Source organism: Colias philodice, chromosome 7, assembly GCF_061535455.1.
Source record: "Colias philodice isolate Cphi_HAF_F1 chromosome 7, ilColPhil1 Martin Lab GWU primary, whole genome shotgun sequence".
Lineage (NCBI taxonomy): Eukaryota > Metazoa > Arthropoda > Insecta > Lepidoptera > Pieridae > Colias > Colias philodice.
Window position 1 is genome coordinate 7,061,229 of NC_143092.1, and position 12,315 is coordinate 7,073,543.

Sequence of the window (12,315 nt, forward strand, 5' to 3'; positions counted from 1 at the left end):
TCTTGTTCATAACGTTAAGTTTAATTATTGATGCTGTAGTTTTGATTAATTTTCTCTCAAAATAATGGATACTGCTGTAGCTGAGAGGGCCCAAACTGTGGCTCTACTAAAACAGGGGTTATGTCAACTTGCCGTGGCTAAAAAGTAAAATCTGAGCTGTTATGCAGTTCGGTGAGTTTACCAAAGTTTTCTAGAGACTGGGCAGTATCGATAAAAATATTGATCTGCAAGAAATAGGGCGGCAACTCAAAGGGACGACCCCTAGATAATGTAATCAACTCTACAAAATCGACAACTGTCTGGTGTAGATCTCTAGTGACGCCTGCGTGATGATAAGGAAGTGGGTATAAATGACAGAACTGTTAGAAGAAGACTTAAAGAGTAGAACCTAAGACCACACAAGCCAGAAACAGGGCCATAATCAGCCACAGCTCATCGACAAACCAGACTTCAATTGACTCGAAATCACGCAAACTGGACTATAGGCCAATAGGAGTCAGTACTTTTGAGTGACAAGATGCGAATGACTTTATATGGTGCTGATAGACGTCTTTATGCCATGCGATGACCAAATGAACGATTTGTTCAGTGCTAGGTAAGAGAAACGGTCGATTATGATGGAGGCTCTGTAAAGTTCTAGAGTGGCATTTCTTTGACAAGACGCACGGAGCTTGACGATAAAAAGATGCTCATTAAATGCTGTTCAATACATTACCGAGGTTTTGGACTATCATGTGGTGTAATATGCCGGCTGTATCTGCAAAAACTTTGAGTCTATGCATGATAATGCTCGGAAACACGTAGAGCGAATCGTGATCCAGTATTTAGAAGAGGTCCGCATTAGAGTTACACTCTGGTTAGCAAAAAGTCTCGATTTGAAACCTACAGAGCACATGTGGGACAATTAAAAAATAAAGCATAGAGCTCGTAATTCAGCCCCTACAACAATAGGAGACCTGAAAACCGCCATTAGGGAAGATTGATAACGAATTCCTCAAGAGACCATCAAAATCTTGATTATTTCTTTAAAATAGTGAACGCAGGCTATCATTCCAGAAAGAAGAGAAAGTACTGAGTATAAATTCGAAGGAAACGTGATCATAAGTTTCATGATTACAAAATAAACTGCATTTGAAATTAAATAAAGAAAAAGCTGAAAATTGAGGATTTTGATGTTTATTCGAAATTGACAATTTTTTTATGATGTTAAATGATTTTATGTGTTTATATTCGTGTAAATATGCACGTTGAATTAATCAGTTCAGTTTCCAAACAACTTTTTTCTTTAGTTTGTGAGAAAACCGCAATTTTCCGTAAAAATGCAGGTGGGTCGATTTTTTTGATGACCAGTGTAGTTGCGATGGCGTATTGTAGTCGTATTAAAAAAAGTGTGATGAATGTTATGATTCTTTGACATTTACGATGCTAAACTCTGCCAAAGAATTTGAGTAAAAAAAAAGATTATTTAGCATGTCTTTGAAGTGTGAAAAAAATATACCTATAGATTAAATTTATACTTGGGTTAATAAACGAAAGGTACGTTTCCAAATGTTCACCTATATGAGTTTATTAAAACATTCAAATTTATTGCTATAGTATAAAAAATACTTACCTCTTCCAGTAAAATTTGTACTTCAGTCTTTAAAATTTCAGCCGCCTCGCCAATACGTTTCCTCCCCTTTTATTTTACGATCTTAAATTCTTCACGAAACATAGGTAAAAAAAGTATTTGGGCCCATTACAATGGTGCGTCTTAGAAAACGTTGATATTGGATGAGGGTAGATAGCAATAAAGGTGGGATTAATGGCCATAATGAATATAAGTATATCGCGGTTGTTGAAGGTAATGGAGATAGTTTTATTATTAAATATTTATAATAAGTGGGAAAGTACCGTATTAAATTATTGTACAGAAATATCTGATTAACAATGCCCAAATGCCTTATGCTTGACAGAAAGCCAAAAAGTGTCTACCATAGACTAAAAAAGATTGTGAATAAAAATACAGTAATTAAAAACATAACGGAGAAACCGTATTCTGTTTTTTCTATATAGTTTGGCGAAGCTTAGGTACAAGAATTTTGGTTTTATTTGAACGTACGAGTTTTCAATTTATTGTTTAAATTTTGCTGGCTTTTACCTATGTAAGAGTTAATGTCATTTTGCAGTCACTTTTAATATTTCATTTTACTGTCTACATAATTTTATTTACTACGTTATTTCACTCACTACCTGCAGACCTTTTTAGGTATTCCATGTCTCATACAAAACGAAAAACCATGTACCTTAAATCAAATTCAAAGCTTCGAAAGGTGAACATCGATCAACGTCCCGAACTATCAAATCGAGTGGCGGAGGTAAAGCAGAGGCGTCACCTGAGATAGATCGTGCCCTAATCTAGTATCAATTGAGATGAGATTTGTTATTGCATTACGTGACTTTGAGTGATGCTTAGAGAAATTAACGATCGCTTGAGATATGTTCGTTTGATATTGTGTGATGGATAGCTGGTGTTAGTTAGTGCTAGATACGGTGACGTATGGAATTAATATACGTGGAACTTGTCACGTTTATTTAAAGGGCCTTATGGCACAGAATATAGCCATAAGCGTAGTACCTACTACGCTTATGGCTACAGTGAAGGCGTACGGTCTATGAACCTATCGCACCCTATCGGTCGAGTATTAATATACATTTCGGGTAAAGAATGTTTTCATTTTAGTTAGTATCTTTAGTAAGTACTTATAACCAATTGTTTGATTCAGTACACTGTGAAGTAAATTGCATAAATATTTTAGCACGTATTATTTTAACAACCATATGAAATCGATTACATGGTAATTTTTTTGTGTTCTTAAAAAATAAAAAGCGGAATCGAAAACAAAATAATGAGAGTGAGCTTCAGCTTTACGAACTAATCACAGTATTTTTTCTTATTGGAAAACTAGACTGAAGACCCGTCAGTCTCCATTGTTATGAATGGCGCACCTTTATTTGCCGTAACCTCTATTTCTTCCATTGTGACGGCAAAGCGAGGACGAGTCACTAGTGTTCAATAAGAGCTCTGAAAGCCTCAATGGGCTGCATGTCTTAGATGAGGGAACTCGTATGAAAAACATAATGTCCCTACATTAATGCATCTGAATATGCGAAGGGGTGCAAACGTGGAGTCGCCGAGATTTAAAATAGAAATGTGGGGTGATTCCGAGACGACATGACGTATGAATGGAAATACTTCTATTAATGTAAAAGTTTATAGCAAGCCTTCTCCATTCAGGTATGCTTTAAGTTTTCTTGGTTGAATTGAAAGTGACTTTATGACTCTTTAAAACTTTTTGGAGATGTTTATTAATTTTCTGAAGTCTAATAGTCTATTAAATTTCTTTTCAAGCATTTGTTGTAAAAAGTACCTGAATAAGTTAAGAATTGCTCTTTTAAAGGTGCTAGATTATTTTTATCGGCGTAATGTATGATTTACTGTAATAAATGCGTTGTTTTTTATTCCAAGCCATCGTTAAATAAATATTTTAAAATATATGGTGTATGAGACATTGATTTTCGTTTAATATTCAGACTTTATTAAATTTTAAACTACCAGCTTGGCAGCTTCCAACTAAAATACGGAGGCAAATTTGAACGCAAACAAATTACGCATGCAAAATTATTTAACACGGCGTAAAAACGTTTTGAACCGCTACGTACATATTGCAAAACCGAAAAAGGAAAGCCGGTGGTTGCAGAAAAATTACACTCGTTAGAGTTCGAGGAATTGGCGTTAATAAAAAAACGTGTAATTCGGATACCGAGGGCGTTGACAAATGAGGCTGGGGCTAATGAGCCAGGCTGTTTCACCTGTCGACAGAGTGGAACGGATCCACCGTGTAACCAATTTTTGGATTTAAGTAATAGAAAACAAAGTGAATGTTTGTTTCTTTTTGAGTGACATGTTCTCTTAGAAATATAATATACTCACTGTACGGATGGTGTACCTAATATAATTTTGAATGATATCGTAAAAATTTAAAATACAGATTAACTAATCTATATTTTTAGTTTTAACCTTTGAATAGTTTATTGTAATTGGATTGTTCTGTAGATGTTTCGATCCTATAATCATAAAAAACTGTAACTCCCCCGTCTTCTCAAAATCCTTTGAGTCCATTTTTATCACAATACGTTACAATCTCAACTTCTAATTCTAGTCCTAGCTATCTATTACTGCATTAAAATTTCAAACCTGCAGTTCCCATTCGGCATACATAATAAAATATGACAGTAGAAAATTTATCCTGAATCCCCACCGGTAGACATTAAATCACTGTCTGCACCGCGCATAGGTATTGCAGAATCCGAATAAATCGCAAACGCAAAATGACACCCGGACAATCCTATAATCCTCACCTCGGACCAGACGCGGGATTTGCAGAGGCGCTAAGATGATATTTATGAAGGCTTTTGCATGTGCACTGTGCAGGCCAGACGTGCTAATGAACGCGTTAGATAGCTCAGCATATTTGGACTTTACGCGGTAAGCTGCGTTAATACGAGGTAATTGGTGCGTTCTGGAACATCGGAATACATGTTGCTCTTTTCACGTGAATAAAAATGTACCTAGAGGCTGCGAAATTGATTGATGGAGCTTATCGATAGCAATTGTATTTGCGATAATAATGGGCAATGGCCATATACATAATCTTTCAATTAAATTTCCATTAATAGTTATTTAACACAGCATTGCTGTTGAAAGTCATGAAAATAACCCCTTTAGATTCTTTACAAACCATGAGCCAGTATCACTCAAATTGTTCATTCAAAAACGCTGTTAATTAAAAGTAATTCGAACAATAGTTCAATTTTAGCTGCACCACAATACACGTTTAATTTGCAAAGCGATGTGGGATCATTCAGTGTATTATATTGAAATCGGCACGTTCTGCACACGCTACCTATGAACAAATCCTGCGGTATTCATTTTGGGCAGGTGTTTGGTTCCGACATTTGTATTAATTTGTATCGCAAATTGTTCAATCGTACTGATATATTTTGGTCGTATTCAATGTTTGGGCTTTACATCGTGCGTAGCTATATGAGTGGATGATGAATGTGATGTGGTTTTAATTTATTCCGGGAGCCAGCAGCAGATTTTATGACCAAGTTCCTCTCAAGCGGTAATTAGTAAAATGCATCAAAGTATAGTATTATGAAGCCTCGTGAACGTCAGCTGGAGCTCGGTTGGGGGGAAGAGCGGTTGTAGCCTCCCGTATCAGCTGACGGTTTTTCCACCAAGATACAGCCAGCTGACATATATATTTATCCACAGTTACATATAAGGTATCATCAGGTAAATTTTTGTTTGAGAGGAAATAACGGAAAATAAATTTTTCTTTAAATTTAACTTTCATGTTCGAGACACCAGCTGACGTATAATACACCATGTTGTAACCAGCTGACTATTTTTTTTCGTTGAGATATTGGGTTAGCTACAATTTGACAAATTTTTAGCTGAGAGGAAATGAATGAATGAATGTATTTTTTTTCCTATGTGCGTGAGAGGCACCCCCCCAACCGAGCGCCAGCTGACGTTCACGAGGCTTTATAATACTATACTCTCATGCGTCTGACGAATTATCTCTTGAGAGGAAATAGTTAACCAAATTTGCACCTGGCTCCCTAACCATCAGAGGTATTTTATAAAGGCGGTTTTTATTATTGAAATTCTACGCCTATCATGCAAATCGCCTATATGATTGACTGGATTGACTCTATAATTTAATTTTTAATTAAGTTTTAATTTTTCTTGCAATACGTCTTGTTCTGGCTTATACTCGTAGTTTACTGCTCGTAAAGTGTAGGTAGTATAATAATATTTTCAATGTATTTGGTTTTATTGTTATTGATGTATACATTGATACACCAACAAAGCACAACGAACCAGATACTTAGCTATTTATAACGAAATTAAGCTTTAATTAATAACATCGAAAATTTCAGACATATCATGATACTAATTAAATTTAAATATCATCGCCGCGCCGCGCCGCGCCGGTATAATATGCGCAAGTATTTGTCGAATATAATACGTAAGATAATGAATTAATTAATAATTCAAATGTTATGCATGTGATAATTCATTATACATTACATTTAATTATACCTAATATTAAGTGATAAGAAAACTTTGTTCTTCTTGTTTTTCCATTTGCCAGTTTAATGTTTGGAAATAAATAAAGTGTGAATTAAGTTGTCTTTTGGTCACTTATGGAAAGCGATGAACCAGCAACCAAATAAAGAAGGCAACACAATATTAAAGATAACAAAAACACTTCAAATCCAAAATTACTTATTCCAAAATATAAAATTTGAACCAATTGAAATTGAGCATTATCTACGTGACCAAAGTTAAGTAGCTTCGTATAATAAACGCTCATCTCTTGAAAGCTTCCATCCCTTTATGTAAATCGTCGATGTTTATGGTGAGACTACATAATTCACGCGTACATACCCTACCCTTTTTGTAAATGACACTTATTTTTGGTAAGGAAATTGCGTACTGCTAACTAGAATGCTTAAGCGAGACCAATTTGTTTATTGCGTGAAGGGGCGTTCAGCCATCGCGATTATGGAAATATTTGTATGTGTGATGAAATGCGCTTTTGAAATATTAAAATTTATTTTAATAATTTCAATAAGCAATTGATTTGATGCACGAAATGCATTTTATGCATTTTAATCGATTAGGTGCTCGTATCGCAGTATATACCTAAAGTTATTCAAACTCAAACTCAAACATTTATTTATTCAATTTGATTATAGACATCTTATAAAAGCACTTTTGAATCGTCATAATTTTTTTTACATTTACCTACATTCAAATGTAGATAAAAACATTTAAATACACCTTTTTCTTGTTTGTGAACCACCATGCTTTATTTCTTTATTCAACTATTGCTGTAATATAAAATACAAGTAAAATTTCAACAGCATCTTAGGTAAGTTTATTTGATCTCGCGTCTTTTGTTTACGGGAAGCGTAATTTTAGATTCTTTAAGAAACCATAAATAATACAAAGGAATACGGAAGTTGATATCCGTTTATTCAAAACAAGTGTGGGTGGTGTTATTTTAATCCTGGCAATATTGTAAGTGAACTTATTGGGCCGGTTGTCTAATCATGAAGAACCGTTGTAGGGTTAATTCATCTGTCTCTTTCTTTTGTTGTGAAAAGTGTGCGATAGCTATATGTTTACTTTTATTAATAACCAGAGATAGGTTTTATATGATGAATATTTGAAAATGGAATTAAGCTTCAAAGATTGTTTATTTTTCTTTCTCCTCAAAACATTTAAACTTGGAATAGTGATTCCATTGCAGTCGGTATTTATTATTGTGAGTGAGTAGGTAGGCATTTGATTCGACAATGATTCTAGGTTTGGAAGCACCTAGAAAAATGACAAAATAGGGATATATTATTATTAATACTTATTGTTCAAAGGTAATGTATGTTCCTTTTGCAATATTCGATGTATTAAAGAACACTTTGATAAAACCAGACGATATACTTACTTACATTTTGTTACCTGCAGTGATTGTATTTATTTTTGTTTCAGAGTGCAAAATGTCAAATATTTGTCAACGGTACATACGAAGGCACTGCGAGGAAAGGAATGGAGGATCCTACATGAAGGTACAAATACATTTTTTTATTAAATTACGTTTTATTTAGTCCTTATGAAATATAAAATAGATTGTGAATTGTCAAATTGTTACCAGATTTTCAAAAATTGGCCATAATATTATAATCTGAAAATAATTATAAAGGAAATTGAGACGGGATAATAAGTAGGTATACTTATATTACAAATTTCATTCAGATGCACTCTATAATTTTGTTCTATAAATTTATATTTTGTCTTTAAGTGCTATAGAGAACATCAGACGTTTCATTAAATGCGTTTTATTTGTACCTAAGTGATATTTCTAAATATCTAACTACTTTTATGAATATCATTACTGGGATAAGTCTAGCTAATAACATGTAATTCAAATGTTTAGTTGCATAATTTCGCTAATACATTTATCTGGGAAATAGACTATTGCGTGTTTGCACGCATTAAGCTTTATTAATGTTCTTGCGTAGGGTCATTGCGCTGGTTTTCGTCCAGTTATGGGAGTTGCCAACTTTGTGATGCGAAATAAATATTTTGGAGCACCCTTCCTTAAACATATAATATTTTTATTTAGTCCTTATATAGTCTTCTTTAAGATAATATTAAGTGAAAATAAATCATTTTGACGTATCTTTTTATTTAAATTATTTTCTGCAAAAGTAAGGTATATGCTAGTTTTCGTCCAAAAAAACTGGTTTTCGTCCTAGTGTAAGCTAGTTTTCGACCACCGTGTAGAAAAAGGAGGGTAGGTCAACTATTAAGTTAAAAACCAATTACAGGTAAATATATACTTTTATTTAATCAACATCACAATTTCTCACTACCTTATAGGTTTAGTTTTACTAATAATAATCAATATAACTAGTCAACACTGAGATCTATGTAGCACTTGGCAGTCTTTATATGCGTTAGTGATGACTGTTTAATCATTCGTAATAAAGAAAGGAATGCGTTACTTACAATGTAAATGAATAAAGTAATAATTATAGGACTGAGAAATTACATCAAAAAACAGAAATATAATACTTTGTTTATCAAATGAAACGTACTATATTAAACACAGCCATAATAATACGTTTTAGCTACTAAACTAAACTATACTATACCTTACTGAACTATGCATTATTGTCTTACTGATGCCTTTATTAAAGATTCTTCAGTGTACGTAGCGTTTTTTTTCTAGCTTTCTTAGACTCCTTCGAGGCCATCTAAAAACAATAAGATCTTTCTTAGGATACGTTGAGTAAGTAGAATAAAAAAATATTGCATTGGCAAAACAGACCTAGAATAAAAGATGATACTCAAGTGAATGATAATCAAGAAAAATACAGTGTATTATGTCTGACCTACCCCCATTTATGCTACGAATAATTGACTCTACTTCACATAAGGAGAATGATACCTACATGACTGAATGAATGACAATATTAGGTACCTACAGCACTCTGGCCCTCACCAATTATTTATAAGGAAGATACTGAATAGAAAACTTTTCAATACGTAAAAAAGACGAAAAGTAATGCAAAAGAATAGCTATTTTTAATTTTTGTCCACTCCAATACTCATTCATGGACGAAAACTAAAACGTTTAAAGCTAAATTTAGTTTTCGTCCACTTCTTTAAATATTTTTTTATTTTGGCAGCACTGACAAAGCAGTGGACGGAAACCAAAAAATCTAAACTAATAGCAATAAAGATCACTTCGGGAGAAACTATTCAGTATTTTAAAGGTCCGATAGAGTAAAAAGAACCTAACAAATATTCACGTAGCTGTTTGAGTTTTCGTCCACTTGGACGAAAACCAAATATTTTGAGAATTTGGTAACCTAGTATCCGTCCACTTAATTTTTCGAAGAGTATTATAAAAAAAAGTATAATAAACACTTCTAATTGCGTTTAATAGGCTTATAACTAAACATACGTACCAAAAACATTACGTAAACTAGCTAAAGCAGTGATTTAACTTACCATGAACTTTTCTCGCCGGCAAATTTTTCTCTCGCGCGATGACATCTGCAAGGCACGGATGGGAAGCGGCCACTTTTACGTTAATTTTTTGAACTCTCTTCTTGTCAAATCAAATTTTCATGTTGATAGTACTGTTGCTTACACATTAAGGAACGTAAAAAGTGCAAACTTGCGCGGGAAGGTAGGTTTGTATTCAAGTTTTACGCATGTGATTGTAGCAGGTCAGTCAAATGGACGAAAACCGAAACTGGACGGCAAACCAGCGCAATTACCCTATGGTTATTTATTAGTTCACGCTTATCTGAGGAAAATGAAAATAATAATGAATCTTCTTTGAATAATGAAAAGTAGTTTAACAGCACATTTGCTTGACTTGCTTTCTGAATAAAGTTATAAACCTGTAATTCATAAATTCTAATCTTTGCTATGGTTCTCTATCTTTGGGTATTTTGTCAATCTCGTTATTATTCGCAAAAAGTACCTACCTAGTATAAAACAGTGTTCCATTTAGATATTTTACAACGCTAAAGACGAAAATGTAACTCTGATTAAGGGAATATATTAGTCCTTTAGTAAAGTCCAATGAGGGCATTAAATTGAGAGTGCGTTTGACATTCTCATTTCCTGCCTTGTATGGTCCGGTTTGTGGTCATACGCGTTTAGAAATCACTGTAATGAACTCTCGATAACAGATTATTCTGGAAAATGGAATGACAAGGGTTAACTTTAAATTTATGCTCTAATTTATGTAGGCATGTAATTTTTTTTAGTTGAGTATGACTTCATGTTCTTTAAAAATGTGTTATGCCGTATAGGTAAGTTAATCTTTGATAACTCCTATACTCAAAAATAAAAACGTCTATTTAATTTAAAAATAAGATTCAATTTTATGTTGCTTTAAAAAAAGATCTTCCAAATAAAACTGCACTTTCAAGTTAAATTGTAAAAACGGGTTTTCTCCTTCAATTTTATTTAACAGCGCCTGATATTTTCTATGAGCAAATATTCATGTAAGAGTAAACATTTTTGCGACTAGGAATGGAGAATGTTTTTCTTATCTTTCAAACTTGTTTCCATTCACAAGTAAATGTTTATTTCATACTAATTTTCACAAACAACTATTACTGCTAAGAACGCGTGGCGCCGCTTTGTGGTTGGGAAGGAAATTGAATATCGTATCGAGAGCGGGTGGTTCTAACGCCTTTGTTTATGACCGTCTACTGCCGGCGACTGGCCTGTGGTGATTAGTTTTCAATAATTTTACGAATAAGTATTTGGTCTATGGCGCTGTGAATATATTTTTTATTTCGATAAATAGGTACCACATTTTAAGTGTTGTAAGTTCTGCAAGATTTATATTTACTGCATACTTAGAGCAAAACGAAAGTTTGTTTGTTAGTTTGGTAAATGTTTTTATAATTTTAATTCTGAAATAAACGTATATATCAGGTTAACATAAGCATAAAATTAAATCATTATTAAGTTGTTTAGTTGTTAAACTGGTGTCACAGCACTGCTTTTCTGTGGCTTTTTCATAATACTACAGTAAAATTGTTGTAGTGGCCTAGTGGGTAGTTGCGGATAGATTGTATGCTTACACTAATTGATCATAATATCTCATCAAGTTTCCATGTTACAAAGGAAATATTGTTATAGTAAGTAGGTATATCAATATAAAGAGAGTTCTCATTATAAAGAGAGCCGTTGTACGTTGCAAAATAATAAAAAAAACATTGAAAACATCAAACGACTTTCATGAAAGTCTTTGAAAGTAAAAAACTCCCCAGCTCAGCCTGCGAAGCCTCAAAATCATCAACACCGTTAATTAGAATAGTCGCCCGTTTGTTTGCCGAGAAAATTGTTCCAGTCAGTACTTAATGGACAATTTCGACGACTGTAAGTCAAAGTTTTAATGATCATTTTGAAACTTGGAACGCTTTTAAACTTTAACTTTATTGGATTCTTGAGAATCTTTGAAAGTTCCTATTGACTTATATTAGCTTATTATTTGAAACAATGATTTTTGATATGAGATTATAAGGAAGTGTGTGTCTGCTTGATATGTAGAGTTTTTTAATTAAAGATTTGGTGTATTATTACAATATTCGGTTTCAGTCTTTTAACTCTTAAAAATTAACAATTGCGTTAAACACACATAAACAAAAAAAAAGTATAAACACAACATCTTGCATATTGAGTTATTGGTTATATGCAAAGACGAATGAAAAGCGCCAGCAGAAATAAACAATCTATACAAATGCTATTGGGAAATTCAGAAAATCCCTCGTAATTAGAAAAAAATACATTGTTTTCCGTTCGTGGAGTTTCTACCAGACGATTCATACAACTTTCTTAATTTATACTGTAACAATGTTTGAAACATTTTGTTTTGACTGCTGTATTGTTTATTACTGTTTGTTGAAGGGTTTAGCTGCATTTACTTTTAATCCTATTAAGCTTATTAAAAGAGAAATATACTAAAATATTTCAAAATTATCACGTATGAATATATATATCTATATATGGGTTTCAAAATGAGAAAAGCGTAATAAATTTACTTCTGAAAATGGGTTTATTTTTTGAAAAGATTCGTTTTACTTAATATTAGGTATTCTATAGAACTACAGTAAAATGTACAAAAAGTCAGTTGTATTAAAATAATATCCGTATTTCTGGGACAA

At 33.1% G+C, this 12,315-nt stretch overlaps 1 protein-coding gene across 1 annotated transcript in view; it reads left to right on the forward strand.

The window, feature by feature from the left end:
- The window catches only part of spri (Src homology 2 domain-containing protein sprint), a 196,090-nt gene that overhangs the window by 7,558 nt on the left and 176,217 nt on the right, over positions 1-12,315 (forward strand). Inside the window, exon 2 of the mRNA XM_089697433.1 lies at positions 7,607-7,683. Coding sequence (XP_089553559.1) covers positions 7,615-7,683 — 69 coding nt within the window. The 5' untranslated portion in view covers positions 7,607-7,614. The remainder of the gene's footprint in view (positions 1-7,606; positions 7,684-12,315) is intronic.